The sequence below is a fragment of the Somniosus microcephalus genome, unplaced genomic scaffold, assembly GCF_052327205.1.
Source record: "Somniosus microcephalus isolate GS21.2 unplaced genomic scaffold, FLI_Smic_1.0 unresolved_chr1, whole genome shotgun sequence".
Lineage (NCBI taxonomy): Eukaryota > Metazoa > Chordata > Chondrichthyes > Squaliformes > Somniosidae > Somniosus > Somniosus microcephalus.
In genome coordinates, this window is record NW_028225179.1 from 116,079,124 (window position 1) to 116,100,529 (window position 21,406).

The 21,406-nt window shown below is 50.5% G+C and overlaps 1 protein-coding gene across 1 annotated transcript in view; it reads left to right on the forward strand.

Annotated features, from left to right (window-relative positions):
- The first annotated feature begins 18,379 nt into the window (after positions 1 to 18,379).
- Positions 18,380 to 21,406, forward strand: part of LOC147095733 (zinc-binding protein A33-like) — a 34,556-nt gene continuing 31,529 nt past the window's right edge. The window contains exon 1 of the mRNA XM_085974781.1: positions 18,380 to 18,887. Coding sequence (XP_085830907.1) covers positions 18,501 to 18,887 — 387 coding nt within the window. The 5' untranslated portion in view covers positions 18,380 to 18,500. The remainder of the gene's footprint in view (positions 18,888 to 21,406) is intronic.

The window sequence follows — 21,406 nt, forward strand, 5'->3', positions numbered from 1 at the left end:
GGGTGACTTTAATCTACATATAGATTGGGCTAACCAAATTAGTAACAATACTGTGGAGGAGGAATTCCTGGAGTGTTTACGGGATGGTTTCCTGGACCAATATGTCGAGGAACCAACTAGAGATCAGGCCATCTTAGATTGGGTATTATGTAATGAGAAAGGATTAATTAGCAATCTTGTTGTACGAGGCCCCTTGGGTCGGAGCGATCATAATATGATAGTATTCTTCATTAAGATGGAAAGTGAAGTAGTTGACTCAGAGACTAGGGTCCTGAATTTAAATAAAGGAAACTATGATGGTATGAGGCGCGAGTTGGTAGGATTGATTGGGGAATGTCACTCAAAGGGTTAATGGTGGATAGGCAATGGCAGACATTCAAAGACCGCATGGATGAAGTACAAAATTTGTTCATCCCAGTTTGGCATAAAAATAAAATAAAAAAAGTGACTCAACCGTGGCTAACAAGGGAAATTAGGGATAGCATAAGATCATAATCATAATCATAATCATAATCAACTTTATTGTCATTGTTAGTGCACAAGTGCAGTACAACGAAATGTAGGCTTGCGGCTCCCGAGAGTGTACATTTAGATTAAGACATTTAAACATTCAACATTCATTTGGCTTGTAATACATTAACATAAACATAATAAAGTGCATTGGCAGATGTGCAGGCTTTAGAGTTTATTTGTGGAGTTCAGTAGGATGACAGCCCTGGGAAAGAAGCTGTTCCTAAATCTGGTCGTTCGGGTGTGAATGCATCTGTAGCGTCTCCCAGATGGCAGGAGGGTGAACAGACTGTGGCTGGGGTGGGTAGGGTCTTTGATGATGGTCCGTGACCTCTGTAAACAGCGTTTCTGGTATATGTGCTCTATGGTCGGTAGCCGGGTGCCAGTAATGCGTTGGGCAGTTTTGACTACCCGCTGCAGGACTTTCCGGTCATAGTAGCTACAGCTGCCATACCATACTGTGATACAGTTCATTAGGATGCTCTCTATTGTGCAGCGGTAAAAGTTAGAGAGGATCAGGGGTGACAGGTTACATCCCTTCAGCCTCCTTAGGAAATATAGGCGCTGCTGGGCCTTCTTCACCAGAGAGGAGGTGTTGAGGGACCAGGAGAGGTCTTCCGTGATGTGGACTCCGAGGAACTTAAAGCTGTCCACCCTTTCCACCACAGCCCCAAGGAGAGGACATATAAATTGGCCAGAAAAAGCAGTAAACCTGAGGATTGGGAGCAGTTTAGGTTTCAACAAAGGAGGACAAAGGGATTAATTAAGAAGGGGAAAATAGAACATGAGGGAAGGGAACACAAAAACTGACTGTAAAAGCTTCTATAGATATGTGAAGAGAAAAAGATTGGTGAAGTCAAGCGTAGGTCCCTTGCAGTCAGAATCAGGGGAATTTATAATGGGGAACAAAGAAATGGCAGGCCAATTAAATACATATTTTGGTTCTGTCTTCACAAAGGAGGACACAAATAACCTCCCACAGATGTCAGGGAACATAGGGTCTGATGAAAGAGAGGAACTGAAAGAAATCAGTATTTGTAGGAAAATGGTGTTCGGAAAATTGACGGGATTGAAGGCCGATAAATCCCCAGGGCCTGATAATCTACATCCTAGGGTACTTAAGGAAGTGGCCCTAGAAATAATAGATGCATTGCTGGTCATCTTCCAACATTCGATGGAATCTGGAACAGTACCCATGGATTGGAGGGTAGCTAATGTTACCCCACTATTCAAAAAAGGTGGTAGAGAGAAAACGGGGAATTATAGACCGGTAAGCCTGACATCAGTAGTGGGGAAAATGCTAGAGTTCATTATAAAAGATGTAATAGCAGAGCACTTGGAAAACAGTGACAGGATCGGACAAAGCCAACATGGATTTACAAAAGGTAAATCGTGCTTGACTAATCTAAGGAATCTTTTGAGGATGTAACTGTTAAATTAGATAAGTGAGAACCAGTGGATGTGGTGTATTTGGACTTTCAAAAGGCTTTCGATAAGGTCCCGCATAAGAGATTAGCGTGTAAAGTTAAGGCACATGGGATTGGGGCAAGGTATTGACTTGGATAGAGAACTGGTTGGCAGACAGAAAGCAAAGAGTTGGAATAGACGGGTCTTTTTCCGAGTGGCAGGCAGTGACTAGTGGGGCACTGCAGGGATCAGTCCTAGGACCCCAGCTTTTTACAATATATATTAATGATCTAGACAAGGGAACTAGATGTAATATCTCCAAGTTTGCAGATGACACAAAGCTGGGTGGGTGTGTGTGCTGTGAGGAGGATGCCGAGAAACTCCAGTATGATTTGGACAGGTTGGGTGATTGGGCAGAAGCATGGCAGATTCAATATAACGTGGATAAATGCGAGGTTATCCACTTTGGTGTCAAAAACAGGAAGGCAGATTATTATCTGAATGGCAATAGATTGGGAGAAGGGGAAGCGCAACGAGACCTGGGTGTCCTTGTGCACCAGTCGCTGAAGGTAAGCATGCAGGTGCAGCAGGCGGTTATGAAGGCAAATGGTATGTTGGCCTTCGTAGCGAGAGGGATTGAGTACGAGAACAAGGAGGTCTTGCTGCAGTTGTACAGGGCCTTGGTGAGACCACATCTTGAGTATTGCGTGCAGTTTTGGTCACCTTATCTGAGGAAGGATGTTCTTGCCATGGAGAGAGTTCAGCGAAGAGTCACCAGGCTGATACCTGGGATGGCAGGAATGACATATGAGGAGAGATTGGGTCGATTGGGCTTATACTTGCTGGAGTTTAGAAGAATGAGAGGGGATCTCATTGAAACTTATAAAATTCTGACAGGACTGGACAGACTAGGTGCAGGAAGGATGTTCCCGATGGTCGGGGAGTCCAGAACCAGGGGTCACAGTCTAAGGATAAGGGGTAAGCCATTTAGGACAGAAATGAGGAGGAATTTCTTCACCCAGAGTGTGGTGAACCTGTGGAATTCTCTACCACAGAAGGCAGTAGAGGCCAATTCATTAATTATATTCAAGAAGGAGTTAGATATATTTCTTAAGGCTAAAGGGATCAAAGGATGTGGGGAGAAAGCAGGGACAGGGTAGTGAATTTTGGATGATCAGCCATGATCTCATTGAATGGCAGAGCAGGCTCGAGGGGCTGAATGGCCTACTCCTGCTCCTATCTTCTATGTTTCTATGTTTCTATGAATTCTTCATTAAGATGGAGAGTGAAGTATTTGACTCAGAGACTAGGGTCCTGAATTTAAATAAAGGAAACTACGATCGTATGAGGCGCGAGTTGGGTAGGATGGATTGGGGAACGTTACTTAAAGGGTTGACGGTGGATAGGCAATGGCAAACATTTAAAGATCGCATGGATGAACTACAGGATTTGTTCATCCCTGTTTGGCATAAAAATAAATCAAAAATGTGACTCAACCGTGGCTAACAAGGGAAATTAGGGATAGCATAAGATCCAAGGAGAAGACATATAAATTGGCCAGAAAAAGCAGTAAACCTGAGGATTGGGAGCAGTTTAAGATTCAGCAAAGGAGGACAAAGGGATTAATTAAGAGGGGGATAACAGAGTATGAGAGTAAGCTTGCAGGGAACATAAAAACTGACTGTAAAAGCTTTTATAGATATGTGAAGAGAAAAAGATTGGTGAAGTCAAGCGTAGGTCCCTTGCAGTCAGAATCAGGGGAATTTATAACGGGGAACAAAGAAATGGCAGACCAATTGAATACATACTTTGGTTCTGTCTTCACAAAGGAGGACACAAATAACCTCCCAGAGATGTCGGGGAACATAGGGTCCAATGAGAGGGAGGAACTGAAAGAAATCAGTATTTGTAGGGAAATGGTGTTAGGGAAATTGATGGGATTGAAGGCCGATAAATCCCCAGGGCCTGATAATCTACATCCTAGAGTACTTAAGGAAGTGGCCCTAGAAATAGTAGATGCATTGCTGGTCATCTTACAAAATTCGATAGACTCTGGAACAGTTCCCATGGATTGGAGGGTAGCTAATGTTACCCCACTATTCAAAAAAGGTGGTAGAGAGAAAACGGGGAATTATAGACCGGTAAGCCTGACATCGGTAGTGGGGAAAATGCTAGAATCCATTATAAAAGATGTAATAGCAGCGCACTTGGAAAACAGTGACAGGATCGGACAAAGTCAACATGGATTTACAGAAGGTAAATCGTGCTTGACTATTCTACTGGAATTTTTTGAGGATGTAACTGGTAGAATAGATAAGTGAGAACCAGTGGATGTGGTGTATTTGGACTTTCAGAAGGCTTTCGATAAGGTCCCGCATAAGAGATTAGCGTGTAAAGTTAAGGCACATGGGATTGGGGGCAAGGTACTGACTTGGATAAAGAACTGGTTGGTAGACAGGAAGCAAAGAGTTGGAATAAACAACACTTTTTCCGAGTGGCAGGCAGTGACTAGTGGGGTACCGCAGGGATCGGTCCTAGGACCCCAGCTATTCACAATATATATTAATGATCTAGACGAGGGAACTAGATGTAATATCTCTGTTTGCAGACGACACAAAGCTGGGTGGGTGTGTGTGCTGTGAGGAGGATGCCGAGAAACTCCAGTATGATTTGGACAGGTTGTGTGATTGGGCAGAAGCATGGCAGAGGCAGTATAATGTGGATAAATGCGAGGTTATCCACTTTGGTGGCAAAAACAGGAAGGCAGATTATTATCTGAACGGCAATAGATTGGGAGAAGGGGAAGTGCAACGAGACCTGGGTCCTTGTGCACCAGTCGCTGAAGGTAAGCATGCAGGTGCAGCAGGTGGTTAAGAAGGCAAATGGTATCTTGGCCTTCGTAGCGAGAGAGTTCGAGTACAAGAACAAGGATGTCTTGCTGCAGTTGTACAGGGCCTTGGTGAGACCACACCTTGAGTATTGTGTGCAGTTTTGGTTGCCTTATCTGAGGAGGGATGTTCTTGCCATGGAGGGAGTGCAGCGAAGATTCCCCAGACTGATACCTGGGATGGCAGGAATGACGTATGAGGAGAGATTGGGTCGATTGGGCTTATACTCGCTGGAGTTTAGAAGAATGAGAGGGGATCTCATTGAAACTTATAAAATTCTAACAGGACTGGACAGGCTGGATGCAGGAAGGATGTTCCTGATGGCCGGGGAGTCCAGAACCAGGGGTCACAGTCTAAGGATAAGGGGTAAGCCATTTAGGACAGAGATGAGGAGGAATTTCTTCACCCAGAGAGTGGTGAACCTGTGGAATTCTTTATCACAGAAGGCAGTGGAGGCCAATTCGTTAAATATATTCAAGAAGGAGTTGGATATATTTCTTAAGGCTAAAGGGATCAAGGGATATGGGGAGAAGGCAGGGACAGGGTACTGAATTTGGATGATCAGCCATGATCTCATTGAGTGGCGGAGCAGGCTCGAGGGGCCGAATGGCCTACTCCTGCTCTGATCTTCTATGTTTCGATGTTTCTATGTAATGTGGCAGCCAATTTGCGCACAGCAGGCTCCCACATACAGCAATGTGATAATGACCAGATAATCTGTTTTTTTATTATGTTGGTTGAGAGATAAATATTGGCTCCAAAACACCGGGGAGAACTCCGCTGCTCTTCTTCAAAATAGTGGCCGTGGGATCTTTTACGTCCACCTAAGAGAGCAGATGGGGCCTCGGTTTAATATCTCATTTGAAAGACAGCACCTCCGACAGTGCAGCAATCCCTCAGCACTGCACTGGGAGTGTCAGCCTAATTTTCTGCACTCCAGTCCCTGGAGTGGGACTTGAACCCACAACCTTCTGACTCAGAGGCGAGTGTGCTACCCACTGAGCAACAGCTGATACAAAGACATCCTTGAGCCAAGCTCGTCTCCCCGGAGCTGTACCTGAACTGTTCACATTTAAATTAAGCCCAGACCGATGCTTACATTTTTGCTTCGAGTTCTCTAAGCACATTTTGAAACCCGGGTTGATACTGGACTGGAGTTACACTTTGTATCAAACTGAATCGGTGTCGGACGAGTCTCTTCCCCCTGGAGTTTGGTCGGCCACTGACTCCGAATTTCCGCTGCAGCTTTGGTATCGCAGCTCTGCTGAAGTTGTACCGTGAAGGTGACGTAAATGCACAGCTATGGCTGCCAGACTGAAAGGTAATGGCCAAACACTCATCACGCACTTTCAATCTTTAGGGCTAAAAATTGAGTAGCGCCCCCTCAATGAAAATTGAGTGGTAGCACCCCAAGAGGGAAGCAGGGCACTACCGGAAGCGCCCCGCCTCCCTCTTGGGGTGCTGCGAGGAAATATCGCGGCGCTACGTGCCTCAGCGCCACGTGCCACGCGCTGCGGCACGTCACACCGTGGTATTGCAGGCCTTCCTCCCCTGCTTAAAGGGGAGGGGCCTTGCACAGCGTGACCCGGGGCCCAGCTGGGCCCCTGGGGATCGGGAGTGCTGGCAAGAGAGCCCGGAACTCAAGAGAAGTGCAGGGCTCATGGAGCGCAGCCGGCACTCTGCTGTGGGGGTGGGTCAGGAGGCCAGGGACGGGACTGGAGGCAGGTGCTGGCAGGCGGCCAGCAACAAAAATGGCCGCCCCACACCTCGCCTTTAAATAGCACTGCCCTGGCCGCAGGTAGGCCCCCCGACCCCGTCGGACATAGCGTCCGGCGGTAGGTTAGGGGGTGCTACCGAAGATCGCGGGGCGCTGTGCACAGTGATGACGTCATCACCGGCGGCGCAGTGCCACGGGGTGCTATCAGTTACCGCCGCCGCTACCCTCCCGCTGAATTTCACCGGAGGCGTTGGCAGCGCCGCGCCCGGGCGCTAGTTGCTTTGCCCTCTTAGGGTGCTAACGGGAGACGCAAAGCAACCAAATTTTTCCCCCTTACACTCTTTTGTATCTGAAGAAAACCATCTCGCCTTTAACAAATTTTAATTTGTGCAGATCTTGGTTCAACTTTAATGAAAACACAGTAAGTCCTGTTGACATGCGCCAGGGTGGACTGAATGGGCCTCTGCAGTATTCAGCTTGGAAACGGGTCATCAACTTAGGTAAATGTTGAGTCTTGTGTTGACTAATGATTGAGTCTTATGGTTTTGGACATCAGGTAACGAAGCTGACTGCCACAAATTGTCTCTCGAGACACTTATCAGCAGCATACCAGCAACAACTTGCATTTATATAGTGCCTTTAATGTAAGAACATAAGAAATAGGAGCAGGAGTAGGACATACGGCCCCTCGAGCCTGTTCCCACATTCAATAAGTTCATGGCTCATCATCGACCTCAACTCAACTTTTCCACCCGATCGCCATACCCTTTGATTCCCCAAGAGTCCAAAAATCTATCGATCTCAGCCTTGAATATACTCAAAGACTCAGCAGTCACAGCCCTCTGGGGCAGAGAATTCCAAAGAGTCACCACCCTCTGAGTGAAGAAATTCCTCCTCATCTCAGTCTTAAATGGCCGACCCCTTATCCTGAGACTATGCCCCATAGTTCTAGACACTCCAGCCAGGGGAAACAACCTCTCAGCATCTACCCTGTCAATCCCCTTCAGAATCTTGTAAGTTTCAATGAGATCACCTCTCATTCTTCTAAACTCCAGAGAGTATAAGCCCATGTAGTAAAACATCTCCAGGTACTTCACAGGAGCACTATCAGATGAAATTTGACACCGAGCCAAAGAAGGAGACATTAGGACATAAAAACAGAAAATGCTGGAGATACTCAGCAGGTCAGGCAGCATCTGTGAAGAGAGAAACAGAGTTAACGTTCCAGGTCGATGACCTTTCGTCAGAACTGGAAAAAAGCAGGAAATGGAACAGATTTTTAAGCAAGTGCAGGGGCTGGGAAATGGGGGAGGGGATGAAAGAACAAAAGGGAATGTCTGTGATAGGGTAGAAGGCAGAAGAGGTTAAGAGACATTAAGAGATATTGAAGGCAAAAGGAGATGGTAATGGGATAGGTTAAGAAAACAAAGGATGGCTCTGGATGAAGTGTAAATTGCGCTGGCAGAGTGAAAGACAGAGTGAAAGACATCGACAGGCTAAGTAAGTGGGCAGAGATTTGGCAGATGGAATACAATACTGGAAAGTGTGAGGTTATGCACTTTGGCAGGAAAAATCGTAGAGCAAGTTATTATCTTAATGGCAAGAAACTGGAAAGTACTGAAATACAAAGGGATCTGGGGGTCCTGGTGCACGAAACTCAAAAGGTTAGTATGCAGGTGCAGCAAGTGATTAAGAAGGCCAATGGAATGTTGGCTTTCATTGCTAGGGGGATAGAATATAAAAATAGGGAGGTATTGCTTCAGTTGTACAAGGTATTGGTGAGACCGCACCTGGAATACTGCGTACAGTTTTGGTGTCCATACTTAAGAAAGGACATACTTGCTCTCGAGTCAGTACAAAGAAGGTTCACTCGGTTAATCCCGGGGATGAGGGGATGGACATATGAGGAGAGGTTGAGTAGATTGGGACTCTACTCATTGGAGTTCAGAAGAATGAGAGGCGATCTTATTGAAACATATAAGATTGTGAAGGGGTTGGATCGGGTGGATGCGGGGAAGATGTTCCCGATGATGGGTGAAACTAGAACTAGGGGGCATTGTCTTAGAATAAGGGGCTGCTCTTTCAAAACTGAGATGAGGAGAAACTTCTTCACTCAGAGGGTGGTAGGTCCATGGAATATGCTGCCCCAAAAAGCTGTAGAAGCTACATCATTACATAAATTTAAAACAGAAATAGACAGTTTCCTAGAAGTAAAGGGAATTAAGGGTTACGGGGAGCAGGCAGGAATTTGGACATGAGTCTAGGTTCGGATCGGTCATGGCCATGGTCAAGGCTGCAAGCCTTGAAACCACCATACCTGGATCTAAACCCACAGGCACCAAACTCAGCCAACGACTTCAAACACTGGCTGGACTGCTTCGAATCATACCTGGAGGAAGCCGTCGTCCCTCAGAGATCCAAACTAAGAGTCCTGAAAGCCCAAGCGAGCCCGAGAGTATATACACTCATCCAGGACATGACTACGTACGACGACGCCATCAACCTACTGAAACAGCAGTACCGGAGCCCGGTAAACTACATGTACACTAGGCATCTCTTAAGATCTCGCCAGCAACAGCCAGGAGAATCGATAGCTGAATTTTCACGAGCGCTGAGACAACTCGGCAGGAACTGTGACTTTAAAGCGGTGACGGCTACTGCGAACATGGAAGACAATGTCCGCGACGCCTTGGTGAGAGGCCTACGTTCCGACTACACACGGCAAAGACTGCTTGAAGCTAAGGACATAGACCTGGACAAGGCCGAAGCCCTCGCCCTCACCCTAGAGGCCACCCAGCAAGACCAGGAAGCGTTTGCCAGGTACTATTCGCGACCCTGGGACTCGGGCCCGACCCCCACCCCACCACCCTTCACAGCGCTGCCCCCGGGACCTACCTCAGCGTCTGCATCACGGATCCGACCGGGCCCGCTAGCCCCGGTACCGGCCCCGACATCAGGCAACCCCGATCGGGCCGCTGGCTGCTTCTTTTGCGGCCAGGAGAAGCATCCGAGGTCGCGCTGCCCAGCCAAAAACTCGACCTGCAAAACCTGCCTCAAGAAAGGCCACTTCTCCAAGGCCTGCAGAAGCAAATCCTCAGAAGCCAGCAGTGCCTCATGCGAACCCTGGGGGCGGCCATCTTTGTGCGGGGCAGCCGAAGCCTGCAGAGCCTCATGGGAAAACCAGGGGCGGCCATCTTTGTGCGGGGCAGCCGAAGCCTGCAGAGCCTCATGGGAAAACCAGGGGCGGCCATCTTTGTGCGGGGCAGCCGAAGCCTGCAGAGCCTCATGGGAACAGCAGGGGCGGCCATCTTTGTGCGGGGCAAACGATTTAAACAGAGCCTCATGTGAACTATGGGGGCCGCCATCTTCGCCGCCATCTTGTCATGACAACGACGCGCTCATCTACACCCTAGCTTCCGTGACCCTGGATCAAGCCCGCCCGCACCACCTGGCCAGCTCAATGATGGACATCAAAGTCAACGGCCACGCCACGACCTGCCTGTTCGACAGCGGAAGCACGGAGAGCTTCATCCACCCAGACACGGTGAGCCACTACTCCCTCCCCGTCCTGCCAACGCGCAGCCGCATCTCGATGGCATCGAGGTCGCACGCCACAGACATCAGCGGCTACTGTGTCGTGACATTGTCGGTTAAAGGGACAGAGTATAAAAATTTTAAACTCCTCGTACTCCCCCAGCTGTGCGCTGCCGTCATACTAGGGCTGGACTTCCAATCCCACCTCCAAAGTGTAACCCTAGCATACGGTGGACCCCTCCCCCCACTCACAGTCGACAACCAGCGAAAGTTAAACCGCCCACCGCGTAACACCTGCAGCCTATCCACCCTCAAGGTACCGCCACCTTCCCTGTTCGCTAACCTCACCCCCGACTGCAAACCTGTCGCTACTAAGAGCAGGCGGTACAGCGCTGGGGACAGAGCCTTCATTAGCTCTGAGGTGCAGCGACTCCTGAAAGAGGGCATTATTGAGGGGAGCAGCAGCCCCTGGCGTGCCCAGGTGGTGGTAGTCAAGACCGGCGACAAAAATCGCCTGGTTATCGACTACAGCCAGACCATAAACAGATACACCCAGCTGGACGCATACCCCCTCCCCCGCATATCGGACATGGTCAATGAGATTGCACAATACCGCGTATTCTCGACCATCGACCTCAAGTCGGCCTACCACCAACTCCCCATCAGCCCGGAGGACAGCCAGTACACCGCCTTCGAGGCGAATGGCCGCCTCTACCAATTCCTTAGGGTCCCCTTTGGTGTCACCAACGGGGTCTCGGTTTTCCAACGGGAGATGGACCGGATGGTTGACCAGAACGGACTACAGGCCACTTTCCCCTATCTCGATAACGTCACCATCTGCGGCCGCAACCGGCAGGACCATGACGTGAATCTGGAGAAATTCCTCCGTACGGCCCAACGGCTGAACCTCACCTACAATAAGGAGAAATGCGTGTTTAACACAGCGCGCCTTGCCATCCTTGGCTGTGTAGTAGAGAACGGAGTCATCGGCCCCGACCCCGAAAGAATGTGCCCCCTCATGGAGCTACCCCTCCCCCACTGTCCAAAAGCACTTAGGAGAACCCTGGGGCTTTTCGCCTACTATGCCCAATGGGTACCCAATTATGCGGACAAAGCCAGACCCCTCCTGAAAACCACATCCTTCCCCCTCACGGAAGAGGCGTGCGCGGCCTTCTCCCTCATTAAGGGAGACATAGCCAAGGCCACAATGCACGCAGTAGATGAGTCAATCCCCTTCCAAGTGGAGAGCGATGCATCCGACTTCGCCCTAGCCGCTACCCTTAACCAGGAGGGTAGGCCGGTAGCCTTCTTCTCAAGGACCCTACAGGGCCCCGAGACCCGACACTCGTCGGTCGAGAAGGAAGCCCAGGCAATTGTGGAGGCAGTACGGCGCTGGAGGCACTACTTGGCAGGCAAACGATTTACCCTCCTCACCGACCAACGCTCGGTTGCCTTCATGTTTAATAACAAGCTGAGGGGCAAGATCAAGAACGACAAAATCTTGAGGTGGAGAATCGAGCTTTCCACCTATGATTATGAGATCTTGTACCGGCCCGGTAAACTGAACGACCCCCCTGATGCTCTTTCACGCATTACATGCGCCAGCGCGCAAAGTGATAGACTTCAGACCCTCCACAATGACCTCTGCCACCCCGGAGTCACCAGACTCTACCATTTCATTAAGGCCCGCAACCTGCCATACTCCATCGAGGAGGTCAGGACCATGACCAGGAACTGCCAGATCTGTGCTGAGTGCAAACCGCACTTCTATAAGCCGGACAGAGCAAGCCTGATCAAGGCCACCCGCCCCTTCGAGCGTCTGAGCATCGACTTCAAGGGGCCCCTACCGTCATCCGACCGTAATGTGTACTTCCTCAACATCGTTGATGAGTACTCCCGTTTCCCCTTTGCCTTCCCCTGCCCAGACATGACCAGTAACACGGTCATTAAATGCCTGAACAAACTCTTCGCCTTGTTCGGGTTCCCGAACTATATACATAGTGACCGGGGCGCCTCCTTCATGAGCGAGGAACTCCGTCAGTTCCTATTGGAGAGGGGTATTGCAGCAAGCAGGACCACCAGCTACAACCCCCGAGGGAACGGCCAGGTGGAAAGAGAGAACGCGACGGTATGGAAGGCCACCCTCTTAGCCTTAAAGTCTAAGGGCCTCCCAACCTCCCGCTGGCAAGAGGTCCTCCCGATTGCGCTGCACTCCATCCGGTCACTACTTTGCACTGCCATTAACACCACCCCCCATGCCCGAATGTTTGTCTTCCCCAGGAAGTCGACTACGGGAACCACCCTACCAACCTGGCTGACCTCTCCGGGACCCGTCTTGCTGCGAAAGCACGTGAGGGCCCATAAAACGGACCCCCTGGTCGAGAAGGTGAACCTCCTGCACGCCAACCCCCAGTACGCCTATGTGGCTTACCCAGACGGACGGGAGGACACTGTCTCCTTACGAGACCTCGCACCCTCACCCCCCCCTCCCAACCCCCCGAGTCCAGCCGAGGTAGACGGCATGCCGGAACCCCACGAGCCTTTGCCGACTACGCAGACACCAGCTTTAACACCGGATAATGTAACACCGCCGCTGCGACGATCGGAGAGGCTAACGAAGCCTCCGGACAGACTGACATACCAGAGCTGGTAATACACTTCACCCCGCCGGACTCTAATCTAAACAAGGGGTGAATGTGGTAAACCACTGTTATAGTTATCACTGTATATTGTTCTCACTGTTCTCACTGTCACATCACTACACGAGGTCGCCTCTTGTCGCACTGTTATACCTGGGCTGACCACCTCCGACTCCGCCCATTACCTGCCCAGGTATAAAGGTAGCTGACTGGCTAGTATTCCTCCCTGTTGGATCGGATCACCCACGAGGGTGGGCTCTGTTATTTAGCCAATAAAAACCTTCAGTTACGTTCTTAACTCGTCGCCTTTTATTGGACTAATTGATAGGCATATCATAACTCTGTTAGTTTCAGGAGATGGTTCTGTGATAGTGGATTGGCGGTTAGGATCAGATCAGCCATGATCTTATTGAATGGCGGAGCAAGCTCAAGGGGCCGATTGGCCTACTCCTGCTCCTATTTCTTATGTTCTTATGTTCTTATGCCATGTGGGAGAGAAGAAAAAAAGACACAACCAAAAAGTGTGGATAAAATATATATATATGATAGGGGCCGAGGTTATGGTCTGAAATTGTTGGACTCTATGTTGAGTCCAGAAGGCTGTAAAGTGCCTAATCGAAAGATGAGGTGCTGTTCCTCGAGCTTCCACTGAACTTCAGTGGAACAATGCAAGAGGCTGAGGACGGTGAGGTCTGAGTGGGAATGGTGCGAAGAATTAAAGTGACAGGCCACCGGGAGCTCGGGGTCGCCCTTACGGACTGAACGGAAGTGTTACGCGAAGCGGACATTCGGACAGATGACCAAAAGCTTGGTCGAAGAGGTAGATTTTAAGGAGCGTCTTAAAGGAGGAGAGAGAGAGTTTGGAGAAGCAAGAGGTTTCGGGGGGAAATTCCAGAGCTTAGGGCCCAGGCAACTGAAGGCACAGCCGCCAATGGTGGGGCGAAGGAAATGGCGGATGCACAGGAGGCCAGATTTGTAGGAACACAAGAGTTCCTGGAGGTTTGTAGGAGGTTACAGAGATAGGGAGAGGGTGAGTCCATGGAGTGATTTGAAGACAAGGATGAGAATTTTAAAATCGAGTCGTTGCCGGAGCAGGAGCCAGCGTAGGTCAGCAAGCACAGGGGTGATGGGTGAACGGGACTCGCTATGTGTTAAAGTATGGGCAGCCGAGTGCAGGAAATGCAAATATTAATGTCAGAAACGCGGCAGCCAACTTGCACACAGCAAGGACCCAAAAATAGCAATGAGATTAATGACCAGATAATCTGTTCATTAGTGATGTGGGTTGAGGGATAAATATTGGCCAAGACACCGGCGAGAATTCCCCTGCTCATCTTCGAAATAGTGCTGTGGGATCTTTTATGTCCACCTGAGAGGGCAGATTCAAGCTTAACATCTCATCCGAAAGATGGCACCTCCGACAGTGCAGCGCTCCCTCAGTACTTCTTCTTCTTCTTAGGCAGTCCCTCAGAACCGAGGAGGACTTGCTTCCACATTAAAAATGAGTTCTCAGGTGACTGATGAGTCCAGTGCGGGACCTACAGTCTCTGTCACAGGTGGGGCAGACGGTGGTTGAAGGGGCGGGTGGGTGGGGTGCTTGGGTTGACGTGCGCTCCTTCTGCTGCTTGCGCTTGGCTTCCGCTTGCTCCCGGCGAAGAGACTCGAGGTGTTCGGCGCCTTCCTGGATGCTTCTCCTCCACTTTGTACGGTCTTGGGCCAGGGATTCCCAGGTGTCGGTGGGGATGTTGCACTTTTTCAAGAAGGCTTTGAGGGTGTCCTTGAAGCATTTCCTCTGCCCATCTGGGGCTCTCTTGCCGTGTCGGAGCTCCGAGTAGAGCGCTTGTTTTGGGAGTCTCGTATTGGGCATGCGGACGGTGTGGCCCGTCCATCGGAGCTGATCGAGCGTGGTGAAAGCTTCGATGCTGGGGATGTTGGCCTGAGCAAGAACACTGCACTGGGAGTGTCGACCTAGATTATGGGCTCAAGTCTCTGGAGCAGGGACTTGAACCTCAGAGGTGAGAGTGCTAACCCACTGAGGCACAAGCAAGATCCCCGGTGAATAAATGTCTTGCACCGTTGATCGGGCAGCGGTTTTAAGATCTCCTCTGCTTTAGTTCCAGCTTCCCTCGCCTTCGATCAGGAAACAGCCCGCCTCTACTTGTGGGTGACCAGTAAAGGAACACCGATGAGACTCGGGGGGGGGGGGGGGGGGGGGGGGGTTGGTGGGGGGCAGTGGCAAAACGTTTTGAGAACCCAGTGCGATTCGGCAACCGGTTTGATAAGCTAGTGTCCGAGGGGGTTCACGTCAGGCAGACACTAATGGGAGGTGGGCGTGATGCAGAGTGTCAACTGGGCCATGGGGGTGGCCAAGGCCCCTGTGGACCGGCAGGACATTATCCAACTGGAGCTGGAGGTCAGAATCTGGGCGATTGCGCTGGTTCACTGCAGCGGGTCCAATGTGTGCAATGGTTTGACCTCATCTCCTTAGAAACATACAAAAATAGGAGCAGGAGTCGGTCATTTGGCCCTTCGAGCCTGCTCAATATGATCATGGCTGATCCTCTATCTCAATACCATATTCCTGCTCTCTCCCCATACCCCTTGATGCCTTTTGTGTCTAGGAATCTATCTATCTACTTCTTCAATATATTCAGTGACTTGGCCTCCACAGCCTTCTCTGGTAGAGAATTCCACAGGTTCACCACCCTCTGAGTGAAGAAATTTCTCCTCATCTCAGTCCTAAATGTCCTACCCCATATCCTGAGACTGTGACCCCTCGGTCTAGACCCCCCAGCCAGGGGAAACATCCTCCCTGCATCCAGCCTGTCTAGCCCTGTCAGAATTTTATACGTTTCAATGAGATCCCCTCTCATCCTTCTAAACTCTAGTGAATACAGGCCTAGTCGACCCAATCTCTCCTCATACGACAGTCCTGCCATCTCAGGAACCAGTCTGGTGAACCTTCGCTGCACTCCCTCTATGGCAAATATATCCTTTCTTAGGTAAGGAGACCAAAACTGCACACAGTGCTCCAGGTGTGGTCTCACCAAGGCCCTGTATAACTGTAGTAAGACATCCTTGCTTCTGTACTCAAATCCTCTTGCAATGAAGGCCAACATACCATTTGCCTTCCTAACTGCTTGCTGCACCTGCCTGTTTGCTTTCAGTGACTGGTGTACAAGGACACCCAGGTCCCTCTGTACATCAACATTTCCCAATCTATCACCATTTAAATAATACTCTGCCTTTCTGTTTTTCCTACCGAAGTGGATAACTTCACATTTATCCACGTTATACCGCATCTGCTATGTATTTGCCCACTCACTCAACTTGTCTAAATCGCCTTGAAGCCTCTTTGCATCCTCTTCACAACTCACAGTCCCACCTAGTTTCGTGTCATCAGCAAACTTGGAAATATTACATTTGGTTCCCTCATTCAAATCATTGATATATATTGTGAATAGCTGGGGCCCAAGCACTGATCCCTGCGGTACCCCACTAGTCACCGCCTGCCACCCCAAAAAAGACCCATTTATTCCTACTCTCTGTTTCCTGCCTGTTAACCAATTTTAAATTTTCCTTGCCCTATCACTGCACATAGGTCGCCCATGAAGGTGGGGGTTTACCTGGACTATGAGGGGGAGACAGGTGTTCATTTTACAATGTTGACAACATGTCTCACCTGTACACTTTCACTGACACGTTCAACGAGAAACTCTATATCCTTACTTCAACATTGACAGTAATAGGGAGTCACTGACACAGCTCCCCTCACTGATATAAGGGAAATTTAATTATTATCAGACCGCCCCCTCCCCCCCAGTGTCTGTAATGGGGCGACAGTGAAACTACTCCCCTCACAGGGATAAGGAACATTAATTCCTGCTTTTGAATTTTTCCCACACTTCATCAAATTGCCCATTTATAAATACCTATGACCCCGATTTATAATGGGTAGTGCCTGTGTAAACTTGCTCTGCTTTGTGTCTCCCAGCCCAGCCTGTGCTGCAGCGAAACCCATGGCCTGGAAATTCACCTCGGATCGGCAGCCCGTTATACGCAGCGCCTGAGATTCAGTTCCATTGACGAGGAAAGAAGGTTAAGGGGTGATTTGATTGCGGTTTTTAGGATTTTGAAAGGAATTGATAGGGTAGATGGGGAGAAACATTTTCCATTGCTGGGGAAGTCTAGGACAAGGGGACATCACCTTAAAATCAGAGGTGGGCCGTTCAGGAGAGAAGTCGGGAAGCAATTCTTTACGCCAAGGCTGGTAGAAGTGTGGAACTCTCTTCCACAAAAAGCAGTAGATGCTACTAGCTTGATTAATAATTTAAAATCTGAGACCGAAAGATTTTTGCTGGACAAGCGTATAAAAGGATATGGAGCCAAGGTGTGTGGATGAAGTCAGGATACAGATCAGCCATGATCTCATTGAATGGCGGAGCAGGCTCGAGGGGCTGAATGGCCTCCTCCTCCTGTTCCTACCCTCCTACTTTTCCGTCGGAGGGTTTAGCTGCTCCCCCTGCTTGTGTAAAGGAAGAACGAACTTGCATTTCTATAGCGCCTTTCACCACCTCAGGACGTTCCAAAGCACTTTACAGCCAACGAAGTACTTTCTGAAGCGTAGTTGCTGCTGTAACGTAGGAAGCCCGGTGTGCAGAGCCAAGTTCACCCAGCGCAATTCCCGGCGCAACCGGCTCCTACCCGACGAGGTCGAGAGCATCTGGAAACTGCCGGAGGTGCCGTCTTTCGGATGAGATGTTAACCCGAGGCCCCGTCTGCTCTCTCGGGTGGACGTAAAATCTCCCGCGGCGCTGTTCCGAAGAAGAACAGGGGAGTCCTCCCCTGGGGCCAATTTCTATAACTCAACCAACAGATTATCCGGTCATTGTCATAGGAACATAAGAAATAGGAGCAGGAATAGGCCACTTGGCCCCTCGAGCCTGCTCCGCCATTCAATAAGATCATGGTTGATCTTGGGCTCAAAGCCACTTCCCTGCCCGCTCCCCATAATCCTTCACTCCCTTATCTTGCAAAAATCTGTCAATCTCCACCTTAAATGTATTTAATGACCCAGCCTCCTCTGGGGCAGAGAATTCCACAGATTCACGACCCTCTGAGAGAAGAAATTCCTCCTCATCTCAGTTCTAAATGGGCGACCCTTTATTCTGAGACTGTGCCCCCGAGTTCTAGATTTCCCCACGAGGGGAAACATCCTCTCTGCATCTACCTTGTCGAGCCCCCTCAGAATCTTATATGTTTCAATAAGATCACCTCTCATTCTTCTAAATTCCAATGAGTATAGGCCCAGCCTGCTCAACCTTTCCTCATAAGTCAACCCCCTCATCTCTGGAATCAACCTCGTGAATCGTCTCTGAACTGCCTCCAATGCAAGTATATCCTTCCTTAAAAAAGGAGACCAAAACTGTACGCAGTACTCCAGGTGTGGTCTCACCAACACCCTGTACAGTTGTAGCAGGACTGCCCTGCTTTTATCACATTGCTGTTTGTGGGAGTTTGCTGTGCGCAAATTGGCTGCCTGTTTCCTACATTACAATTGTGACTGCACTTCAAAAAGTACTAAATTGGCTGTAAAGGGCTTTGGGAGGTCGAAAAAGGTGCTGTATAAATGCAAGTCTTTTTCATTCGAGGGATGCATCTAGCAGCCTGACTTCCTGGGGGGTGGGGGATGGCTGTGAAATAATTTGCCTTGTAGGCACGGCCTCTTTCAAGATCCTCGCGGCACTATAAAGCCGAGGGAGAGGCTGCCTGTTCTGTGTTGGCAGTGAGAGGTCAGATGGTGGAATGGCCTCTGGCCAGGGACTGGACACCATCTGCTCGATCTGCCTGGACGTCTACAGGGACCCGGTGACCATCGACTGCGGCCACAACTTTTGCCGAGGCTGCATCTCAAGCTGTTGGGAGAGGGTGGAAGGACCGCTGGTCTCCTGCCCTGTGTGCAGAGCCGAGTTCGCCCAGCGGAATGTGCGGCGCAACCGGCTCCTGGCCGACCAAGCGGAGAGCGCTCGGAAACTCGGGCTGAATCCGAGCGAGGGACCGGCGCTGTCCCGTGGCCAGCAACAGGACCGAAGCCCGGGATTGTTTTGCCAAGGAGGATCGATTTGCCCCGTGTCTCACCACCACAGGGATTATACAGACGCTGCCACAGGAAAAATCACTGGTCTTCACAAGGTACAAGATTTCTCTGTAACCCAGTGGTAGAAAGACACAGACATTCATATTTAAAAATATCAGGATGTCCCAAAGCACTTTACAGCCAATGAAGTACTTTTTCCCACGTGTAATCACCTTTATAATGTGGGAAGCGCCAATTTGCGCACAGCAAGCTCCCACAAACAACAATGTGATAATGACCAGAGAATCTGTTTTAGCGATGTTGGTTGAGGAATAAATATCGGCTCCAGGACCACGGGGAGAACTCCCCTGCTCTTCTTTGAAATAGTGCAGTGGCATCTTTTACGTCCGCCAGAGAGGGTAGAAGGGGACCCTCAGTTTAACTTCTCATCTGAAAGATGGCACCTCCGACAGTGCAGCGTTCCCTCGGTACTGCACTGGGGTGTCAGCCTAGATTGTGGGCTCAAGTCTCTGGAGTGGTGAGTTCAAATCCATGGCAAGTTCTTAAATTGAATTTAATAAACCTTGGAATAATCCCCAATCCCTGCTCACCCTCCCCCAATTCCCCAATCTTCCCACTGCTCACCCTCTCCCCCAATCTTCTCTACTGCTCACCCTCTCCCTCCTCCCCAATCCTCCCACTGCTCGCCCTCTCCCTCCTCCCCAATCCTCCCACTGCTCGCCCTCTCCCTCCTCCCCAATCCTCCCACTGCTCCCCCTCTCCCCCCAATCTTCCCACTGCTCGCCCTCTCCCCCCAATCTTCCCACTGCTCCCCCTCTCCCCCCCCCCAATCTTCCCACTGCTCCCCCTCTCCCCCCCCCCAATCTTCCCACTGCTCCCCCTCTCCCCCCAATCTTCCCACTGCTCCCCCTCTCCCCCCAATCTTCCCACTGCTCCCCCTCTCCCCCCAATCTTCCCACTGCTCCCCCTCTCCCCCCAATCTTCCCACTGCTCCCCCTCTCCCCCCAATCTTCCCACTGCTCCCCCTCTCCCCCCCCAATCTTCCCACTGCTCCCCCTCTCCCCCCCAATCTTCCCACTGCTCCCCCTCTCCCCCCAATCTTCCCACTGCTCCCCCTCTCCCCCCAATCTTCCCACTGCTCCCCCTCTCCCCCCAATCTTCCCACTGCTCCCCCTCTCCCCCCAATCTTCCCACTGCTCCCCCTCTCCCTCCTCCCCAACCCCCCAATCTTCCCACTGCTCCCCCTCTCCCTCCTCCCCAACTCCCCAATCTTCCCACTGCTCGCCCTCTCCCCCCAATCTTCCCACTGCTCCCCCTCTCCCCCCAATCTTCCCACTGCACACCCTCTCCCCCAATCTTCCCACTGCTCCCCCTCTCCCCCCAATCTTCCCACTGCTCCCCCTCTCCCTCCTCCCCAACCCCCCAATCTTCCCACTGCTCGCCCTCTCCCTCCTCCCCAACTCCCCAATCTTCCCACTGCTCGCCCTCTCCCTCCTCCCCAACTCCCCAATCTTCCCACTGCTCGCCCTCTCCCCCCAATCTTCCCACTGCTCGCCCTCTTCCCCCAATCTTCCCACTGCTCCCCCTCTCCCCCCAATCTTCCCACTGCTCCCCCTCTCCCCCCCCCTCTCCCCCCACCTCTCCCCCCACTCTTCCCACTGCACACCCTCTCCCCCAATCTTCCCACTGCTCCCCCTCTCCCCCCAATCTTCCCACTGCTCACCCTCTCCCCCCAATCTTCCCACTGCACACCCTCTCCCCCCAATCTTCCCACTGCTTGCCCTCTCCCTCCTCCGCCAGGCATAAATGGCTTGAAATGACTGAGCAGCAGATTACGAATTCTTAGGCCTTGGGCTTCAAGAACATTTGGAGCCCCTCCATAGTAACAAGAGGAGGGCATTCAGCCCCTCGAGCCTGTTCCACCATTCAACTAGATCATGGCTGATCTGTATCTTAACTCCATCTACCCGCCTTGGTTACGTAACCCTTAATACCCTTACCCAACAAAAATCTATCAATTTCAGTTTATACATTTTCAATTGCACCCCTGCCCCGGCCCCAACAGCTTTCTGGGGGAGAGGACACCAGATTCCCACTACCCTTTGTGTGAAGAAGTGCTTCCTAACATCACTCCTGAATGGCCTGGCTCTAATTTTAAGGTTATGCCTCCTTGTTCTGGAACCACACAACCAACCAACACTGCCCCTCCCCACCCCCCACCCCCTTTGGTAGGAAAAATAGAAAAGCAGAGTATTTTTTAAATGGTGAGAGATTGGGAAATGTTGGTGTTCAGAGGGACCTGGGTGTCTTTGTACACGAATCACTGAAAGTTAACATGCAGGTATAGCAAGCAATTAGGAAAACAAATGGTATGTTGGCCTTTATTACAAGAGGATTTGTGTATCAGAGTAAAGACGTCTTACTGCAATTATATAGTTCTTGGTGAGACCACACCTGGAGTATTGTGTACAGTTTTGGTCTCCTTACCTAAGGAAGGATATACTTGGTTTAGAGGGAGTGCAACGAAGGTTCACCAGACTGGTTCCTGGGATGGGGGGATTGTCCTATGAGGAGTCATTGAGTAGACTAGGCCTGTATTCTCTAGAGTTTAGAA